The 23,011-nt window shown below is 33.1% G+C and overlaps 1 protein-coding gene across 1 annotated transcript; it reads right to left on the reverse strand.

Annotated features, from left to right (window-relative positions):
- Nucleotides 1-1,120: 1,120 nt before the first annotated feature.
- On the reverse strand, nt 1,121-23,011 carry LOC132744339 (uncharacterized). Its single transcript, XM_060733024.1, has 13 exons — nt 22,888-23,011; nt 15,460-16,126; nt 13,658-13,695; nt 12,999-13,202; nt 12,549-12,689; nt 11,703-11,868; nt 8,931-9,194; nt 7,179-7,234; nt 4,938-5,168; nt 4,643-4,798; nt 2,996-3,164; nt 2,531-2,740; nt 1,121-2,351 (listed from the first exon to the last, which is right to left on the reverse strand). Exons 2-13 carry the CDS (start codon nt 16,112-16,114, stop codon nt 2,248-2,250), a joined length of 2,394 nt encoding a protein of 797 aa, XP_060589007.1. The 5' UTR covers nt 16,115-16,126; nt 22,888-23,011; the 3' UTR covers nt 1,121-2,247.

Here is a 23,011-nt window from a genome sequence, read left to right on the forward strand (position 1 = left end):
TATCACTTTATCATCGACCTTGTGTTGATCTGAGTACATGTATTGATAAATACTTTGCGACTGCACACATGTTCAAATTTTGAAACGCTCACTTGGAAAATTGAAATAAATTGCAAAGGTTAAATGACCTTTGCTTTCCGCGATGGGAGAAATAGGATAAGATTTTGCTTTAAGTCATACTGTCTTGTTTATCTTGAATGGTTTTCTATACTCTGTTACTTGGTCCAATATTTGTGGAAGGGACCGACATTATGGTGTCTTGGTATGTATGGCTACGTAAGAATCATTATCATTTAAGACAGGCGATTGTAGCACGTTTCTTTTATTTTTATTTGAAAATCCAGGTAACTCCGTGATATATTTCACACTTCTTGTCTTTCAAGTAGGTAAAGAATGATTTAGTGTATTAGACTGAGATGTATTATTCGCATACCCTGTATTGCTTTGCTTGCGGTACTTGAGGCAGTCCTTATTACATAAGTGTTTTATCAGAGGTTACAAAATTTCTTTACACTCGAGCTTAAATATATAATTATTATAATAAAGCAGCCATGTCTTGAATATAACGGCCCTTCATAGTCATTGGGAGCTTCCCGTCATTTTCTGGTTAGTTGTCTGTTTGGCTGGCAATGCTCCCACTTGTTATTTTACTTTAAAAAAAGGCAGATTATCATCAGTGTTCTATTATTATACAGAGGTTTGTTAGAATTGTCCGTTGTATCCAACAATATTCCCAGTTGGCCTCACGCATTTAAAACTTCTAAAACGTGCAGATATTAATCAAATTCGTTCAACAGATACCCGTTGGAAGCACGTAAAATCATTCATGAATTATAATTATATACATATAATTATGTGGAACAACTTTCTAGTGAAACTTCTAAATTAGGAGAACACACCAATGATTAAAGTCAAGATCAGCTTCAAATGCTGTTTAAATACGCTTTAACACCGCTAATACTTCTCATTAAATGAACATGAAAATACTTTTTTTCAATTTCACCGATAAGGAAATTAAAATAAAGAAAATAGCAAACTTCGTGTAAATTGAATTTTATTATTGTATCAATAAAACATAAATATCAATTTTTTTTTTTTTCTGTTTAAAAGTTAATTACTACAGAAAGTATATATTGACTTTAAGAAAGCTGATTAAAACGTATCACTATAATACTCATCATAATATCATTGTTATACTCATCATACAACCTATACATGTATTGATAATGTTAATGTACATATGCCTTACACTGTATGTGAAACCAATACGCATGTATCATATCGGCAAATGCATGATAAGGCTGATGCGGTTTCAATTTAAGAAATTGAAATTATATACTCTCCAAATGCACACTCAATATGTACAAGTAAAATAAATTTATTGTACTTGTTTAAAAGCAAATAAATATTTCATATGAATAGCCAATTTGAATATGAATAAGAATATGGTTTTAGTCAAAGCAAGACTCAAAAGTTATCAGATATTAAGACAATGCAGTTCAAATATATTATACAAATGATACAAAATTTTCTTGGAATATTCAACAGTTACGACCATGAAGATTACGGTACCCCTCGAGTTATAAAGATATGCTGGACTTTTCAATATTTTTGTTCCAGGTAAATGTATATACTGCTCCTTAAAGTATTCTCATATAAAGCTTTTATCTGCTGCCTGTAAGTTTGAAATTTGAAAAATAATGATTCCAAAATACTTGTATGAAAGAAATATGTTTGTTTGGTTTTTAAAAGCCAATAGCGTATACACGAAACACCTTAGACGAAATCGTTCCTAAATTGTTTAAACCATATTAAAATAGCAGAATAATATTTCGTTCCAGAACTTATAATCCTGTTTACTAACAATAATCACGTGAATTAAGTAACAGAGACATTTTGTATACAACTCTATTAACACTATCCAAACAATATAGTTCTACTGTTTATAAACTTTATAGAAATATATCATTATTATAGCTATAAGGCATTTATCCTTTAAATCTCCCTGTTAATATTATTGGGTAAGTTTTATTCCTTGCCCTTGTAAATGAACTTTCAGTTGTGTAAAGTCGTAACTGAGCTCTTGAAATTAGGCATATACCTCTCTGTTGTCTTATCTAAACTTATGTTTAGAGCAACTATGCTAAGAAACAATCATTAATAGCAGGAAGATTTTTCCATTTGTCCGGGTAGGTCGGTTACAAATATTTTTCTGTCGAAATCTGACCAAAATAAAACTGAATGTAACTATGTCTCTGATCCATTTTCTTCATCATCACTGTCATCAGAACCATCCTCACCGATATCCTCCAGATATTCCTTACCAAGCTTGAGAATGTCTTTGAAAGCCGCTAAATCAAAACAGGATATCAGTTTATTTCTTCTCAATAGTTATAGGGTTTTGAAAAAAAGCTCTTGAAAATCAATTACACATGTTACAAGCAAAACAAAATAGCATGTTACAAAATTACTAAAACCAATAGCTCAATATGTCTTATTTTACGTTATAATATAACTAAATCAAACTTACATAAAAGTAAAGCGTCAGATTCTGGTACCAATGTATCTTCATGTATATAGTTTATCACTGGAAACATTTTACTTTGTTTAAACTTGAACATGTCTATCAGTTTGTCTTTGTTTTCTTTTAAAGTTTTGTTTTCAAATACGTGAAGTTTGCATTCGTCAACCACGTCACTGAGTAAATCTCCTTTTGTCAAAATGACAATGTAAGGAATATCTGAAAGAAAATAAAGTCAGAAATTATGCGACGGACAAGTTTACAAACAGAGAGAAGTTAGTTCGTGCCGTCAGATCAGACTCGAAACCATTGGTACTCTGAAATTGAAATTCCATAAACTCTGAACAGACTGTTCCAAATTTAATGTTGAGCAAATTCATTACACATCTTTAGCAGGTTAAAGATCAAATAAGTTCAGTTGAATTAAACGGCGATAAAAATGATATTTTCTGTGTATATCATGAATTATATTACCTTTGTCAAGCAGCCATGCTTGTAGAGATTTAAATATCTTTTGCATTTTTTCTGAGAGCTCGTCAGCAGGTGTAGATATATCAAACACAAAACAAACACAATGTACTTTGTCCTTTTTGAGTGGTCGGGGCTTAAACCTTTTGGAATCCCTCTTCATGCCTTGTATAATCTAGAATTTACAATGAATAGAAAGAGAGGATACAGAATTTTTTCTTCTTGTCTGCAGAAGAAAAAGAAATACATACGAGGGACGGTCAGAAAATATCCGGACTCGTTCTCGAAAACCATTCAACATTGAAAAAAAATCTTTCTACTCTTTTTCAAAATATTCTCCACCTACGTCTACGCACTTTTGCCATCTTCGTGGGAGCTTTTGTATTCAAGCTTTGAACCATGACGTAGACCTATGTTTTAGGTACTGTGTAACAACAGATATCAAAGCCGCCCTGGTCTGATATTTCTTTCCAGCAAGCAATTTTTTCAGTTCTGGAAACAAATAAAAGTCACAGGGGGCGAGGTCTATTGCCATTTGTAAGAGTTGATAACCTCCACTGTAGCTGCGGCGGTATGGGAGGGGGCGTTATCGTGAAGAAGGAGGACACTTTTCTGTACTAACCTGGGACGCATTTGCTTCAGCTTTTCTCTGAGATATTTCAGAATTACAGTTTGACCTTTTGGCGTGAAATGAGTAAGTATCATTCCTCGTGAATCCCAAAAGGCAACAAGCATGACTTTGCCAGCCGAAGGAGACAGCTTTAACTTTTTAGGAGGTGGGTCGTTTCCACTGCTTTAACTGAGCTTTTGTCTCAGGTTGGGAATAATGAACCCACATCTCATCTCCAGTGATAATGCGGTTCAAAACCTTATCTCCTTCACGATTGAAACGACTTAGATGTTCTTTTGCATTGGCTACTCTGGTTGCATTTTGATCTGCGGACAGCTGTCTAGGCACCCACCTGGCCCTTACCTTGCTCATGCCTAGGTGTTCGTGTAAAATCTTGTGTGCCGATGCCTTACCGATGCTAAACTTGTTGGCTACCTCCTCCAAAGTTACTCGACGATTTTTGTTGACAAAAGCTTTAAAATTTGCTACCATTGTTGGGGTCACCGCCTCAGCTGACCGCCCAGTCCTAGGCCTGTCACAAACACTTGTTCTGCCTTCACGAAACTGAGAAACTCAGTTGTAGAAGGTTGAACGTGAAACACATTAAAATTTTTTATCAAAAAATCGTTTTTAAGCCTCTGAAAGATGTGGCAGGGCTTTTCACCTTCTGTAACCACAAACTTTATTACAGATCGTTGTTCCTCTAACAAAGAGTCCATGATAGACGAAACACCTATCATATATCAGAGGGCAAAATACTATGTATACACAACTATCATTGAAAATAAACTGACCACGTTATTGGCGAATGAATGTAGTTTTCACCAATATATAATGTGTGTATATAGCTGCAATCGGAAAGAGAGGAGCATGAAAAGTCCGGCTATTTTCTGACCGTCCCTCGTATATCTGAATTTTTGGTGAATTATTTCCTTCACATAACTATAAAATTACATAACTTACATTTTTTTAAGCAAAAGTGAAACTTTTTATACATGTTTATTTAATTATCTCTTTGATATAAGAGGTGCAGATATATTCACCTTATATTTTATTGGCACATGTCCAAGAATGACATTTTTGACATCGTTCAACTGTATGCCTTCAGATTCTTGAAAACCTGGTATATCTCCAATAAACACATTGCTATCAATTATCTCTTCAGACTCGTGCTTGTATTTCATTTGATGCATTTTATACTGAAAAAGAGAACAATCAAATTGTAACCTTTGTTAAAATGTTTTGACGCGTGCATGCAAACAAGATATTTATGTGAAACAGTACAGAAGATTATTATTATGCACTCTCTTTTCCAAATTATTTGCACTGGATACTTACCCTCTCAGTTGTAGCTACGAAATGTCCATCCTTTGGTTTTCTACCAGTTGCATAGCCTCCCGTTGCTTTAGAATATATTTCATCTCTCAACACAGATGAAATCGAATCGATGAAGCTTGTTTTCCCACTATACACGGGTCCCACACAAAGAACACGTAGAACATTGTCGCCGAGTTCTTCAAGTTCAGCCCTAATCTTCATTAGCTCGATTTCTTTCTCGTTGGAATGCCTCTGTAAAAGTATAAAATAACGATACAAATATGTGCTTCGACTGAATAAGAAATAAAACAAGAACGTGTTTGTTAAAAACAAATGCCCCCGGCTCCGATTCTTGTCAGAGGCAATATTTCAAAAAATGTTTACCCATTCACTCAGTTATGGACAGAAACATTGCCAAAAATTGTAAACACAACTTTATTAAATATATATAAATGTAAGAAATCTATACTGGGCATTGAACTTGACCCACTGACACCTATATAATATCATGCAAGCTATCTTCCTACCAAATATGAAATACACCTGTCAATAAATAAAGGCTGTTTGGGCAAAAATGTTAAAATCTTTTTTGAGCATTGATGACCTTGATCAAACTGACCCCTAACTCCATCCAAGGCAAGAATAACTTGCAAGTTAGCTTCCAACCAAATATGAAATAAATCTGTCAATAAATAAAGGTTATATGAGCAAAAGTGTAAAAATCTATTTTTAGCATTTGTGACCTTGACCCAACTGACCCCTAACTCCATCCAAAGTAAGAATAACATGCAAGTTATCTTCCTACCAAATATGAAATATATCTGTCAATAACTGAAGGCTGTATGGGCAAAAGTGTAAAAATCTATTTTTAGCATAAGTGACCATGACACACTGATCCCTGACTCAATCAAAAAGAAGAATACCATGCAAGTTATCTTCCTATCAACTATGAAATACACCTGTCAATAAATAAAGCCTGTATGGGCAAAATTGTAAAAATCTATTTTTAGCACAAGTGACCTTGACCCACTGATTCATACCCCAATCAAAAGGATGAATACCATGCAAGTTATCTTCCTACAAAATATGAAATATATCTGTCAATAAATAAAGGCTGTATGAGCAAAAGGGTAACAATCTATTTTTAGCACAAGTGAATTTGACCAAACTGACCACTAACTCCATCAAATTTTATGTTCCTATCAATTATAAATGACATCTGTCTATAGAATATGGTTAATTCACCTATAAACATGTAAAAATCTATTTTTAACATTGGTGACCTTGACATTGGTGACATTGACCTTGACCCAAATGACCCCTTACTATACCCAAAGAAAGGAACCTCCCTTGGCATGTTTGTATTAAACATTAAAGACATCAACCGAAAAATAAAGGCTGTAAAAATGTTTAAATTTATTTTCTAAACCAGTGACCTTGACCTTGACCCAAGAGACCGCTTACTCCACAAAAAATTAGAGGACCATTTAAGGTGTCCACCTGCCAAATATGCAAGATATCATTAAATAAATTAAGCAATTAAGATAAATTTACGATAAATCCAACTTGCCGGAATAGGTTAACCAGACAAGGCCCTATTTTTAATGTGAAAAAAGGGAAATAACTGGAAAATATGGATGATGCAGTTATATAACTTGGCAATATCATGAACTTTGTTTTGATAAGTAAGTGTGGAACTTATGAGGCCATTAGTATAGATAGAACTTAAGATATTTCCAACTTGCCGTTTTAGGTTAACCATTATTTATTTTCTAAGTGCTGAAAAGGACAATAACTTGGTAAATATGGAAGCCATAGTTATGAAACTTGACCATATCATGTACTTTGTATTGATTAGTAAGTGTGTAAACTAAAAAGCCATTGGTACAGGTAGAACTTAAGAAAAAATCCAACTTGCCGTTCTAGGTTAACCTCGTACGGACGGACGGACAGACGAACGGACGGACGGTTCAATGACTATATGCCCGGGGGCAAAACAGTATATTATATAATAAACTTGTATATGATTTAAGTGATCATTATTGTCATTGAATCTAATTAATTGAAATCAATAAAATTATTACGTCAATATCACGATTATAAAGTTTTGAGAAGTTGTCAAATGATCTTTTAATCGAGAGGCAGGAAATATTAAAGTAAAGAAAGATGTTTTTACGTGTTTCAAATGACAAAAGTCTTTGATTAACAATCTCAATTTTAGGGTAACGTTATTCTGAAATACAGACAAGGTATTGCTCTTACCGGTATATGTAACTTGCTTGCACGTTCTGACCACCTGTCAAGTTTTGAGGCCATCTCTACAAACGGCATTTGTAATAAAATGAATAGTAAACAAGAATCAGTGTTTGATAAACAGAAATTCCCCCGCGCTTACTATTGTCAATAATTTAACTTTAGAGAGTGAAGTAGCTAATTTGTATGGAAGAAAACCAATCATGTGTAGAAATCTATAACTGGCACCCTTGACCTTGACCAACTGACCCCTACCTCTATTAAAAGGAAGAATTTCATGCAAGTTATTTTCCTACCAAATATGAAATAAATCTGTCAATAGATAAAGGCTGTATGGCCAAAAGTGTAAAAATCTTTTTTTAAACACTGGTGACCTTGACCCAACTGACCCCTAACTCCATCCAAAGGTAGAATATCATGCAATTTATTTCCTTACTAAATATGAAATAAATCTGTCAATATATAAAGGCTGTATGGACAAAAGTGTAAAAATCTATTTTCAGCACTGTTGACCTTGACCCAACTGACCCTAACTCAATCCAAAGGAAGAATACAATGTAAGTTATCTTCCTACCAATTATAATACAAATCTGTCAGTAAATAAAGGCTGTATGAGCAAAAGTGTAAAAATCTATTTTAAGCACTGGTGACCTTGACCCAACTGACCCCAACCTTCATCCAAATGAGAATACCTCAATTTTATGTTCCTACAAAATAAACAAGACATCTGTCGAAAGAATAAGGTTAATACATCTGTAAAAGTGTAAAAAATCTATTTTTGACATTGGTGACCTTGACCTAAATGACCCCTTACTAAAGGAAAAGGAAGAGGACTTCCCTTGGTATGACTATTATAAACATGAAAGACATTAACTTTAAAATAAAGGCTGTATGAGAAGAAATGTTTAGATTTATTATTACAAGTGATCTTGACCTAGAGACGCCTAACGCCACAAAAAATTAAAGGACCGTTAAAGGTATCCACCTACCAAATATGAAAGATATCATTAAATAAATTAAGAAATTATGTGAATTTTTTTGATAAATCCAACTTGCCAGAATAGGTTAACCATACAAGGCCCTATTTTCTAAGTGATAAAAAGGGAAATTACTGGGAAAATGGATGGCACATTTATATAACTTGGCAATATAATGTACATTGTATTGATAAGTAAGTGTGAAAATTATTAAGCCATTAGTTTAGATAGAACATAAGATATTTCCAACTTGCCGGTTTAGGTTAACCATTATTCATTTTCTAAGTGCTGAAAAGGGCCATAACTTGGTAAATATGGAAGCCATAGTTATGAAACTTGCCCAGATCAAATACTTTGTATGGATTAGTAAGTGTGTAAATTATGAAGCCATTGGTACAGGTAGAACTTAAGAAAAAATCCAACTTGCCGTAGGTCAACCTCGTACGGACAGACGGACGGACGGACAGACGGACGGACTGTTCAATTACTATATGCACAGGGGCATAAAAAGAATAGAAAATACTACAAGGTTGTAACTTATTGTTGAATACAATACTGAATTCTGAATTTTGTTGGACGACTACTAAGCTGTAAAACCTAAACTGGACAAGGCGCTAAATTTGTTACGAATGAATACATATTTTAGTAAGACATTTATATAATAAAAGGGTTAAATACCAAGAATGCTTGCTTTGTTTTCTTACTTCATAGTCTCATAAATTCATACAATTCCTCTTTAATCACTCATTAGTGATAAAAGATTGTTTATAACTGATACATATACCTTTGTGGTTTTCGAGGTAATCTCTAGTAAGCTCAACCATAGTATTCAATGCCTGTAGCGCTAGTCTATCTTTGCCGTCTTTTGTAGTTTCGTCATTAACGTAGTTCACAATTGGAAATATGTGTTTTTCTTGTATACCAAAGAAATGTGAAACTGTTTTCGTTGCATCGCGAGCTTTTGGACTTTTGTAGACTCTGTTAGCATCCTCGGATATTTTCTGACAAAGGTCGTCAAATTTGGTTGCAACAACAACCATTGGTAAACCTAAAAACACACAAACATAATTTACGTAATGTATATATAGTATATATCCTTACACATAATACATAAGAGCTAATGCATGTAATGTCAAGTGATAAAGGGGAACCTTTACAGGATGTGGTTTATTCAATAAATATGAATGTCACGTTTTTTGAATTATTTTTGTTATAAACAAGCAAAGTGCTCGTTAAGCTATATACATTGTACAGTCTATGATTTGTTTTCTAATTGTTCTTTTTGTCCTATCAGTGCTAATAGAATCGATTTGGTATTTCACATATTCTATTCAAAATAACCCATAAAAACTCCAAAACATTAAAATTATTTCATATTGATATAAATAACTGATTCTCAAATTGACCCTTTACATACCTTTACTAATAAACTATTTGCCCATGATCGTTCTTACACTAATACCAAAGATTATTTAAAAGATGCTACGGTTATTTTTTAAATGGACAATGCCCACATGGAATCTTATATAACAAACATGTGTCATATGGTGTACTATGTACAAACTACAAGTAGATTAAGTCTATCCTATTTTGGTGCTTATTACTCATAGCAAAAGATACAATTATTCTAGCTAATTTTGAATTTAAAAAAATCCAAAAGTCTAAAACATAAAATTTGAAATTTTTACACAGATCAATTGAAGCACTTAAAACGGAAAGATATGGTAACGATGTTAAAAAATATACTCCGAACTGAATAAAAAGTCTAATTTTTGAGCGTCAATAAGCCCAAAGTGTTTTAACTTTTTTCTTTTTTTTCCTTTTTGGAATATTTTTCACATTTAAAACTAGAACTATCGCTGAATGCGATTCATACCCACACCAATGTCCATGACAGAAGACGACTTGGAAAGGTGGTTAAGGGAATAACTTTAGTGTCACAAATACATATACATAACAAGAAATTATCTCTGGTGAAAAAAAAGACAAATTGTACAGGTAATAGTATAAATATGTATATTGTCACATCATGTTCGAAACAGTTACAAATAACCTTTCATTTTCCCAATGTACTAAAACAAACAAAAGCAGTGAAGTTAAGAAAATAGCATAATTATGTCAAAATGTAATTAAGAGTGGAAAAACTTTGCATACTGAGCTTACTTGTGACCCTATAGTTTCAAGTGAATATATGCTCTAGTTTCAGAAACATTTAAGAATTAGTTGTTATATCAGAACATTTTCTAAGCCTAAAAGGGGCATAGCTTGTATTATACTTCAATGGAATTATAGAATTATTGTCATTTGAGCTTGCTTGTTACCATTCATATAACTTTTAAGTATTAAGCTAATATCTGTTTTGGTTTAAGAAATATTATAGTTAATATATTTAAAGACATAAAAATGGACTTAACTTTGTCATAATACAATACAAAGTTATCCCCCACTTTTTTTTGGCTATGAAACCTGACCTGCATCTCTTACTTGCGACACTTCGTATATATTTGAAGTTTTAAATGATTATCTGTTCTAGTTTTAGAAATATTTAAGTACATGTTAAAATTTCAGAACATTTTCTAAGTCAATTTTTGACCTTCAAGTGTGGCCTTGACCTTAAGCTGGCACAAGGGTAAGATGGGTTCTGCACATTGCCTAGTTTGGGTGAACATTTGAGCAAAGTTTGAAGAAAATCCTTCCATTAGTATAGACTTTATAGAGAAGACACGACATATTGTCTAGCATTGATTGTATGTAAATTTAAAGACTAAAAAAAGGGCATTACTTTGTCGAAATGCAATACAGAGTTATGAAACTTGACCTGCATATCTTAATTGTGACACTACATATATATTTTAAGTTTCAAGCAAATACCTTTTCTAGTTTCAGAAATATTCAAATACATGTTAAAATCTAAGAATATTTTCTAAGACAATTGTTGACCTTCAAGTGTGACCTTGACCTTAAGCCGACAAAAGGGCAACATAGGTTTTACACGTTTCCTTGTGGAGGTGAACATTTGAGCCAAATTGAAGAAAATCTTTCAATTAGTGTAGGACTTATACAGCGGACACGACATACTGTCTAATATTTGACTGTTTGATATTTGACCTCCAATTGTAACCTTGACCTTAAGCTGACACATTGTCAACATGGGTTCTGCTGCACATCCCCTTGTTGAGGTGAACATTAGAGCCAAGTTTGAAGAAAATCCTTCAATTTGTATAGGATTTATAGAGCGGACACGATAATGGAGACGGACGGACGGGGCAATGCGAATCTATTATGCCCCCCACATTTTGTGGCGGGGCTATAATAATTACTCGGGAAAAATGTTAGAATGCGAATGATTTGAAAGTTTGCACACAAGTTTCCGTCTTTTATCAATTCGTAATGAGATCTTGAGCATTTATTTCCTGTTATATAACATGTCCGTTGAAGCACAAGATAAAAGTAAACGTGATAAGACTATAAAAGATACAAATATAAATAGTTCTCAAATGTTCTAGGTATAAAAACAGCAAGTATAGTAATACGGATAGCTATGGTATAATTTTACCTTTCGTGTTGATAGATTTTTGTATACTTAGTATACGTTTATGTAGATCGTCCGTGATAGTGTCTAAATTTGAAGTCCCGGTAACAAAGCACACCAAATGTATTTCATCTTTCAAACTTGCTTTTACAAAGTCACCTTGTTGAATAGGCCCTGGTTGATCTGGAAACTGCAAACATGATAAGAAACCGTATTTAATATGATGTGAAAGAAGTAAAGCTATAAAAAAAAACTAATTCCTAAGCAATCTTTATTGCCTCAATTAGAGTGTGTATGGATATGTACACATCTTTTCTGCAATCAAATGACTGCATACAATATAGATAGGCTGTGCTGAATTAATTTATTGAAAAAACAAAAACTGGCCTCTTTATTGGAAAGGGCAATAGGTTAATAGTGTAGTGCCAATATCTATACTTAGCATTATACATTTTGCACTGATAACGCATTGCAGCAAATTGCATTTAATTGTGCAAAAAAAAAAAAAAAAAAAAAAAATATATATTGCAATTCGATGTCCTATATTGTACTACCATTCTGCCACATTGTACACAATGCTTCACGAAACCTTTTTTGAAACTATTGTACATAGAATAAAGCTCTATTGTTGTTCAAACTACAAATAATACAATGTTTGAATAGCGCATTCTCCAGTTGTTCATTGTTCCAAAACTCAGTTAACATGATTAACTTCAATGACAAATAAACCTACCGAAAAAAAACAAAACCGAAACTTATATTAAAACTTGAACAGGACTTATTAATGACAAAATTGATTTAACAATGTTTTAATTGAGAGTTTTGAACAAATGGGATATTATGCCTTATATGATTGTCATATAAACTTACACTAAATCCAATTGGTAATCTACCGTTCAGAAGTAGGTCAAACTCGTGCTCATATCCCCTTTCAGCTTCAAAACCTCTGATATCAAATATTCGGAGATTTAAAGGCTTTCCACTCTTTGATTTCAGCTCATATGCGTGGATCTTAAATGCAGCAAAAATTCAAACTAGCTAATTAGTTATTGAAAAAGATAATCTGCAAAACTACGAGTAAAACGTTAATAAAAAAAATGAAAAAAAATCTGCTTTAATGAAAGAATTGTACTATTGCATAATACCCTCTTCTTAGCACTAAATGAAGGTATTACTGTCGTTAACTAATTCAAAGAGTCAGAAAATTTATATTTCCAAGTTAAAAGATGAAATGATGTAATAAAAATCTCTCTTAGATTTTTGTTTGCATAACAAATTTATGGGTTGTTTGGGAAAAGGAAATACGTTAAAAAATCTCACTTCGTTTGTTACACTTGTTGGCGCATCCCTTGCTGGTGCGTGAGACTTCACAGCACCCATAAAAACGGTTGCCAGGGTATTATAGAAGCTTGATTTTCCAGACCCGATGACACCCACAAGTAGTATGTTATATGTTTTGATACCAAGGCCTGGCAATGGTTCCATTTTCTCTAGTTTCTTCTTTATTTCTTCCATTTCAGTATCCTATGTAAATCATATATTATTGTAGCAAACCAAGCATCTTGTTTCGGCATAAATCAGTAAACAAAATTGACATGTACTTTTTCAAAAAATTCTTACATTTAATATGTGAAATTATGACAAAAAGAAGAGTAAATTTCCACACTGTATTATTCATTACCGAAAAGAATCAATTCATAAATTTTACTATTTCTCTTCAATACTTTAAATGAATACATAATGTCACTTTTTCTCTTCAATACTTTAAATGAATACATAATAATAATAATAATAATAATAAATAAATAAAATAAAGGTAAAAGTATCAATGAAACCTGATTAGTTATAAATAATAATAATAATAATAATAATAATAATAATAATAATAATAATAATAATTATTATTATAATAATAACAATATAAATAATAATAATAATAATACTATGAAATTTATAATAGAAATAATTCTAAAACATACTGATGGTTTAGTCCTCCATGGTTCTTGAAGCTGGTCGTCTGAAGCATTCAAATATTAAAGAAGTTATTTTTGAACGAATTCAGAATTGCTGTCTTAACATTCGGTATCTGATATTGTCGTCGGATCACGACAGCACGCCACATTGACTTTACCAGAGCACAATTCAGCCACAGCATCGTTCCTGGGCAGGCTGTCAAGCAGTTTACCAGTACAAGCTGCCTTCATTTTCGCAAGGAACTGATAATTTTCTGTACATGCCAAAGCAGAGGTACAGTGCGACCGACCGTAGAAAGAATTTTCATGATCAAACACAACAATTTAAATGTTTTATTAGAGTGAAGATTAAGAAAATATACAATATGTCTAAATATTCTAAAACACATGTAAATCTCACTCTGATACATAAGGTGATTGATTTGTAAATATGCCCATATCAAACATGAAAAACAATTATACAATACAGTCGACTCTCGTTATCTCGAAGTCATTGGGACCGTCCAAAAAATATCGAGATAACGAAATGTCGAGATAAACATATTAAGGTTAGAACAAAGCGAAACTGATTTTTACAAAAGACATGTGCATACTTTATGTCAAATAAACTATAATATCCCTATGTCTTGTTTTCGTAGGCCTAGTCAATATTTGACAAAGTAACATTAGCGGATGTTTACCAGCGGAAATACGGGTGTCTGTGATAAAAACACATAGTGAGGTTTACTCAGTAATACACCAATATAGTGAATCGGATATCGGATATGGTTGATTCGGATATCCTCCCGGATTATTTATCGGGTCTTTCTCGAGATTGTTCGACCGCTGATTGATTTGGTGGTGATGTTGTGAAACAATATTGCAACGATAGCGTTTCTATACTTTCACTATTTCATTTACATTTAAAGTCATAATGAATTGATACAGTGTTCGAATATTTAAAAAGAATGTAAAATTCAGTCATTTTGGACATAAGTCAATCAACACGCTAAATAGATTAACTTTTATTAAAACAGCTAAACTTGTTACAAACATAATTGTCATTATGACACGCGCAATTAATTGAGCAATTATCGTCTAGATTGTGTTTTTCACACGTCTGTAGGGAACAGACGAAAGAAAACTATAAGTCGAGATAAACAAAGGATAATAGTGTGAAAATAACTGTTGGGCTGAAATTTTACATCGAGATACTGAAAATATCGAAATAGAAATATCGAGATAAACAAATATTTCCAATATAGATTAAGAAGGAAGAAAATCGGGACTTTCAAAATTTCATCGAGATAACGAAATATCGAGAAAAGCGATGTCGAGATAACGATAGTTGACTGTACATATTGAAGAAACAATTCAATAACCTTGAAGTTGTTACCTCGCAGCATGTATCTATATATGAATGCACGAAGGACATGTATTGTTAGATGAACACTAAAATATAAGCAAGCAAATCAGCGACGGCAATTACACTTGCATATATAAATCTTACTTTAATATTGATCTCTACAACTATTATCATAACCATTGCCTTCTTACATTACTTTTGACACAAAACAAATACTCAAAAATAGATAAACATCAGATATATATCCAGATCTGAAGAACTTTCGACAATCACTTCAAATTAGATAAAGCCCTGACTGGTATTTGTTTTGAGATAGTCACATACTTGCGCTTGCCCAACATGTCAACAAAACTATCACAAGCGAAGTACGTCTAAACTAAAGTCAGGGAAAAAACTGTACCAATTTAAAATGATTATAAATCATCAAAATGATCAGGGAAACTAAATTATGAATATTTCTTACCTACAACTTGATAAACCTCTATCCGTTTAACAACTAACGCCCCAGCGTTTATGTCTTTCTGGTGTGGAGTTCCTATTGTGCAATTCTCCCTAAAACTATCTTCAAATCTCGCCTCCCTTCTCGTTGCCGAAGCCCCTCTCCTTGGCATTTGGTTATCTTCTAAGCCATACGCGCGGCCGAAATTCACAGTTCCGTTAAGTTTCATATAGGAGCCTGATTCTCTTTCACTTTCTGACTTTCTATTGTCCTTCTTGAACGTTTGAAGGTCATAAGCCTCCCAGAAAAAGACACCCCCTCCGAAAGTTGGTCCGAAGTTTGCATCACATGTTATTGCCCTATCAACATATTTTTCTTTAATTGGTAGGAAAGTACACGTAGCCTCCGCATGATCATTCTTGTAAAACAAGAAGGCGTTTTCATCTCGTTTGGTTCTCTGTTTGTCTGAGCACCACTCTTGGCTTGTGTAGCCGCCAAATATGGTGTTGTATTTTCCATAAAGAACGGTTAGTGTTGGTCCTTTACCATCACACTTGGTATGGAAATCATCAACATAAACCTTATCAACGGAACTGTAGAGTAAATTAAATGACTTCTGGTTATCGCCAACACTGACTTTCCTCTCAATGTCTCTCAGAATATTGGAAGCGTCGTCCATAATCTAAATTATCTGCAAAACATACATGCCAAAAAACATAAAAAACCCAAAACCATTAATGGCTTTAAAGTAACCTTATTGAAAAAGTTCTTTTTAATAAAAAATGTTTAAACACATTTAAAATGATTAAACAAGTATCTTATCATTTTGGATATGCCATTTCTAAGGACCATCAAGATTATCTTGCCCATTTCTTATAGACACATGGTAAGCCTTTTCTTGGTCTACTTTTTTGTTAACATTTGTGCGTACGTCATTTAAAGGAAGCTTAGACCCGAAATAGGGTTTTATAAATTTATGTAATTCCAATAAAATCATATACACAACGCTTTCGTGATAAGCTGTAACTCCTATTTTCAGTTTGGTTTGAGAAAAGCAAATTATTTATATGAAGCGTGTGGATATAGATAAATACTTTTTTCTCAAAGTATTGCTTCAATTTTCAATTTAAGATATTATTGATGTATAATAGTAAACGGGATCAATTTACATAATCTTGAGTCTAAGGAATGAAATTTTAAGTAATCTTTTTTTATTGTGTCCATCATTAAAAGTATGAAATAGTAGAAAATGCAATGAACTGTTCAAAAAGAAGGCGAAAAATCCCATGCGACAGCAATTGTCATAAAACCAAGTTTTCCAACAATAAAAATAGGTTATAATCCTTTCAAAAATGTGTGAGGCCCTGGGCAAAGAAAAATATAGTGGAGACCAGGATAATTTTTGCTTATATCTATTCTGGCATAATATGTCAGGAAAGTACACACTTTTGATATGATATTTAAGAACACCCTTCAGTTGATTTAAACACTATAACAAAATTAAACGAATCAAGTAAATACCATATATTTAAAGACATTCATACCTTTATAGTAAATCAAAATACACTCAGACAAATTTGTAAAATCCAGTCTATATCGTTTGATTCTGGTAAAAATCAGCAATGCACAAGTTTGAAAATTTGCATGTGTATTTTCAATGTCATTCATGAAAACATCGTGTTTTTACAGCGAAGTGTATTTTCCAGGAACTTAAGTCCCAATTATATTAGCACGTGCATTTCATGCACAAAATGGTAGTAAGTTATTTTCAATGTAAAATTGATCTAACTAAAAAAATCATACAATATGACTAGGATGAATGTTCAAGATCGTGGACGGGCCATTGGTATGATACAAGCTGGTTCATCTATCCGACAGGTACGTCACTTAATGTATAAAATACACAGTTGAGCGCATTGGATCGGTATTTGATCAATATGAAATATAATAATTTACAATAATACAACTTTTTATGACCCGAAGGCAGGCAAATATTTTTTTTAACTGTCTCTCTGTCCGTCGGTCCATCAATCAGTCCGAAAACCTTAACATTGACCATATGTAACTATTTAAACAATGTATTCCCTTCTCTATTATTAAAAATATATTTTGTTGCTCAAGGTTTACGCTCTTCTTTCATGAATTTTAAAATGTATTTCACTTCAATGATTTCAGGTTGCCCGTATTTTCAATCGAGCACATTCCACCATTCGACAGCTTTTGTTGAAGTTCAGGTTAACTGGTAGTGTTGTTGATATACAACGACGTCCGAAGAGAAGAGTAACAATACAGCAACTTGATCGTTTCATTGTTCTCAGTCACTTACGGGATCGTTTCATGCCGATAACAAAAACAGCAAGGAGGCAATTACTTGGCATACATTATCGTCCTATTCAGTTAGAAATCGTCTTAAAGCTTTACGAACGCATCGCCCAAGGAAAGTCCCAACTCTTACTGCAAGACATGGGCTAGATTGGATTGGACAAGACGACATTTGAGGTTCACAAGTGCTGACTGGACCAACATCTTGTTCGTTGATAAGACCAGAATTATACTTCGCGGACCCGATGAACGTGATCGTGTGTATAGGCGACGAGGGGATCGAAACACTGAGGCATTCTTATTTCAGGCTGATCGGTTCGAAGGTGGCTCTATAATGATGTGGGCTGGTGTATCTATGCACACGAAGACTCCAATCATCCCTATTCAAGGCAATCTAAATGCAAGGAGATGAAAAAACAGACATCATCCAGCCAATTCTTATTCCACATGTTCGCGCGAATCGTGGAATGATTTTAGCCCAGGATAATGTACCCTGTCACGTTGCTAGAGGTACCGAAGCTACGTTTGCTGCCAATAATGTACGGATTCCCAATGGCCTGCAAGAAGTCCGGATTCAAATCCTATCGAAAATATTTGGGAACTTGTAAAGAGACGAGTAAGAGCCTGGAAACAACAGTTAAATATTGCCGACCTAACGAGGGATTTTATCCAGGTATGGGCTGCGATTCGCCAGCAGTATCTTTAAAGATACATTATATCAATGATGTAAAGGTGTCGTGCCGGAGAACACACAAACCTATTGAATGTCAAGCTGAATCTGATAAAAGACAATGTTATTTTTCTCTCTAAGGGGCGTTTCGTTTCTTTAAATGTCTCTGATTTAAACATGTATTTATGTCTGAAATTTTCATTTGATATTTGGAATAAATATTCTATCATATCATGGAATAAAATAATAAATCCTAATCTAATTTGTTTTGTTAAAATTCTTTAAAATATAAGGTGGACGTTTCGAAATTCGGCTCAGTGTAGTGACTATTGTAAGATAATAAAAATTATTCAGTCGATAGATATATGGTTAATACAAATAAATACCCTGTTCTTCATCCTGACATTACATTAATTTATATAAAAAGGTTTTGGACTAAACGTATTATCTAAATTGATTTTAAGACAGTGTAAGATGTTATTGGCTCTAAGGCAATACACTGTAGTTCACAATATTGCAAGATATAGCGGCAATGCCAAAAGATTAAATTATGGTTTCGTTCTCATTTGCCAAGTTGACAGTCCGAAGCTGATTGTTAAGCGACAGCAACAACTTTACTGTCCTTAAGATGGCTTTGTTTTATAAATCTTGTAAAATTCCGGATTGGTCATCTATAGCGACGAATGCGCGAATGTGCTGAATTGACTTATTATTTTACCCGCGGCAATATAATATTTTATCAACAACTGGCAGCTGAACGTAGCTAGGTGAAGGTACATAGGTACATGGGCACATGGCTCTGAGGAAGTAAGGAAGTCTGAATCTGTTTGAAATAACGACCTTTCTGATGTATGTACTCTGTCGACAGTCCATCTCGTCCACATTCCAAATACTTCTGAACCTGATACCCCCACTGTCTAAAACTATGAGCAGTTTATCAAGAGCACTGTCATATTTCATCTGTAAATGCGCTTTATCATTGACACACTTGTTTCTTCCTTCTGGAAAGCGTATCATTGTATTAGATCTGAATTTGAATCAACTATCACAGTTTTGCACAACGGTCACATGTGTACGTGGGCATTTTCGATCTGGTTAGATATATTATCAAGGAACAAGAAAAACAGTGGGAGCAAAACGCCACTGTCGCCCTGTTTTGCTCCGTTACGACACATGACATTTGACATTGAGTCTAGTGAAGAGGTGGCAATACTATGTATAAAATATTTTCGGGTATCATTAATAAACGTTTATACGATTGGGCTGAAGAAAATAATAAGATTGATGGATCCCAGGCAGGCTTTCGGAAGGGTTATTCAGCTGTTGATAACATTTTCTGTTTACAATCAATGGTTCAGAAGTATCTATCTAAAAATGTGGTCGTTTTTATTGTATCTACGTCGATTTCCGCAAAGCTTTTGATAAATTTAACCATAATAAACTATTTGTTTTTTTTAGAGAAGAAGGGAATCCACGGTCAATTTATGAATATTCTCAAGTCTCTTTATACGGATTTAAAATCATGTGTCAAACTCAATAACAATGTCACTGATTTCTTCTCATGCAATATCGCACCCGCCAAGGGGACAAAGCAAGTTCGACAATTTTTGATCTCTTTATAGATGAGTTGTCTGTCCTTTTACGTGAAAATTGTGATAGTGGCATTTTTATCACAAATGATATTCCAGATATTTTTTGTTTGATGTTTGCAGATGATGTAGCAGGGTGTGCCGAAAATGTATTTAAGCTTCAACAGCAAATAAATATTATTGACAACTTTTGTTGTGATACTGGGATGGAAATAAATATGGATAAGACTGAAATTACAGTTTTTCGAAATGGAGGTCCTCTTTGTCGATATGAGCACTGGTCGTATCATGGGACACAAATCAATATTACCTCTCAGTATAAGTACATGCCTTTTATAAATTTGTTAAATATGATACTGTTAGACAAATGTATTTATTTAGCTGGTTTATACATGGAACACAGAACTTCAAGATTTCTATGCTCTTTTGTCTTCTCAAAACCCTGACATTGTTAAAAATATATCTATTTACATCTATCAACTTATGAATATAATTAATGATACTTAAATTTCACAATATACAACTACTTGCCATTTTATTATATGTTATACCTTATGACGTATTTTGGGCCGGAGGCCTTTATGTACAAATAAATGATTTGAGTTGAGTTGAATAGCCAATTAGTTGAAATACGACTTCCAGGTTTAATAAATACTAGTAGAGCGGGTGTGGGTATTACCGAACATGCGTGTAGTGCCGAACATAATTTTCTCTTCACCATAATCTTCTTTATATTCTTCTAATAAAGCAGTGACATCATAAACATGATGTCACTTCCTTTCCCGACATATTAGTTGTATTTCCATCGTGATACTTGACAAAGCAAACATTTTCAAGACTAAAATACCACGACGCTTGAAGTATGTACTCCGTTACAAATATTCTAATTTTAGATACCTGACGTCGTAAGGTTATATGGTCACGTGATTTCGATAAATCACATGTGTCTTGTAATTTGTGAAACTAATGTTACAGTGTGTAATTTATATAGATGAGTCTGACCTTAATTTAGTGGTTTCATCCCTTTAAATCATTAAAATTTCATGACAACTAAATCTAATAAACACTAAACTTTGTGTGAGAGTGTATTACCAAACACAGTGCTTACAATGATTAAAACAACACAGGTAACATTATTATAGCGTTATAAATTTATCTAAATACAGTCATAGTAGTAAAATAAATTATTTTATACATCTATATTAAGAAACAAATAAATAAATAAATAAATAAATAAGTGAAATAATCAATCAATTATGAATCAATTGATTAAAATTAATTAATTAATTAATTAATTAATTAATTAATTAATTAAATTATTAATTATTTGATTACTTCGTTTTCATTCAATCAATCATTTAACAAATATATAGAAAGATAAATAAATGAATAAGTAAATATAGATAAATAAATAAATAGCTCTGGTAAAAAAATGACCAGACAGACATAGAAAATTTCTTTTAATTTTCTATCTATGAATGAGCAGGCAGATAGACTCAAAACGGCAGCGTTTTTCAGCAAAATTAAATAATTGACCATGTAGCTGAATTAATTTGTTTAAACTTTGTTAATTGAAACCAAGCATAAAAAGTATGGGTTTCCAAAGTCCCTCACAATACTGTCCCTATAATACACTGGTCATAAGTTGGACAGTTCTAACTGAGTCTGAGGAAAGTCGTATTGTCGAATGAATTGAAATGCACATATCACATATCGGCTATAGATGCACAAGACAAGAGCTTGCACACACTTGAACTTGAAATTACTTGATGGTGAAGGTTGCTGAACAGTGTTTCGTGAAAATGAACCCGGTAGATCTTGGCTGGAGGGTGACTTTCGCCGCAACCCTGAACTGACCCTTCGAACAACCATTCAGCTTGGTAGAGTACCTGAGTATCTCACAAGTACTGCTTTTGAGTACAATTATTGTAAAGATCACATGGTCAGCTGTTATTGAATAAATTTGTCTTTAAATTATTTAATATTTACACATTTGAACACGTAATCTATGTCTCTGGTAATACATTGTTCAACAGTGAATACTTGTGAAATATATAATGCCATTGCTTGCAACAATAATGAAATATTATTGTTATAAATCTATCTATATTTCAAGTGAAGGTTAACCTTTTTTACAAAAAAAAGTTAGCTGTGTTCGGAAAAACACGCATTTGTGTAATTTTTTACACGCATATGGTCGTGTAATACATTAATAAAAATATGACACATTTTTATTGTACTAATAGAAGCAGTCAGGTCTAATATGTAAAATGTCATAGCTCTTTAGATAATGTGCGTAGATATGTGTTGCTTGCATGTAAATGTAAAGGAAAACTCATATTCGTCAAATGCCAATTGAAAATCGTAGGTACAGCGTGTATTTCCAAATACTACATGTACTTATTTCACCTTAAGTGTTTGGTAATACCCACACCCGCTCTATTATGATAAATCTTTCTTTAAATGTCATAGAGCTGTGTTAGTGCTCTCATTTATGTTGCCCGACGACATTCATAAAACTTATATCTAAACAGTATCTTAAATTAAGAACACTTGTTACCCCACCCCCATCACCACCACCCTATCTCCCAAAACACGGACATGCATGCACGTGCACATAAAACAAAACACCCCCCCCCCAAAAAAAAAAAAAAAAAAAAAAAACCAACAACAAAAAACCCCCCAAAAAACAAAACAAATCGACAAACAAATTAATCTTTTAAAATTGTTGATGATTTTAACAGGCATATTATCTATTATTATTAGATCTAAATTCAAAAACGCACAGAAGAAAACATATCGTAAAATAATCTATGATTTAGACACGCAAATTTTCAAAATTGTTGCACGTGAAGAACAGTAATATCTTACCTGTATGGCAAACGCAATAAATTAGATTACATAACACGTGATTATGATTCCTTGCTACAATGCTATGTATTAAATTTAAAAATGAATGTTCTTGACACGCATTCCTGAAGAAGTTAACACATCT

The sequence above is a fragment of the Ruditapes philippinarum genome, unplaced genomic scaffold (genome assembly GCF_026571515.1).
Source record: "Ruditapes philippinarum isolate M1 unplaced genomic scaffold, ASM2657151v2 ctg536_1_1_1_1, whole genome shotgun sequence".
NCBI classification, from domain to species: domain Eukaryota; kingdom Metazoa; phylum Mollusca; class Bivalvia; order Venerida; family Veneridae; genus Ruditapes; species Ruditapes philippinarum.

Excerpts from the sequence above, each read along its gene's own strand:
- LOC132744339 (XM_060733024.1), bottom strand. The coding sequence starts at position 16,114 with ATGGACGACGCTTCCAATATTCTGAGAGACATTGAGAGGAAAGTCAGT. Across the intron at positions 2,741-2,995 it reads AGCATGGCTGCTTGACAAAG|ATATTCCTTACATTGTCATT; the intron begins GTAATATAATTC and ends ATTTTCTTTCAG. Across the intron at positions 2,352-2,530 it reads ATCTGACGCTTTACTTTTAT|CGGCTTTCAAAGACATTCTC; the intron begins GTAAGTTTGATT and ends GTTTTGATTTAG.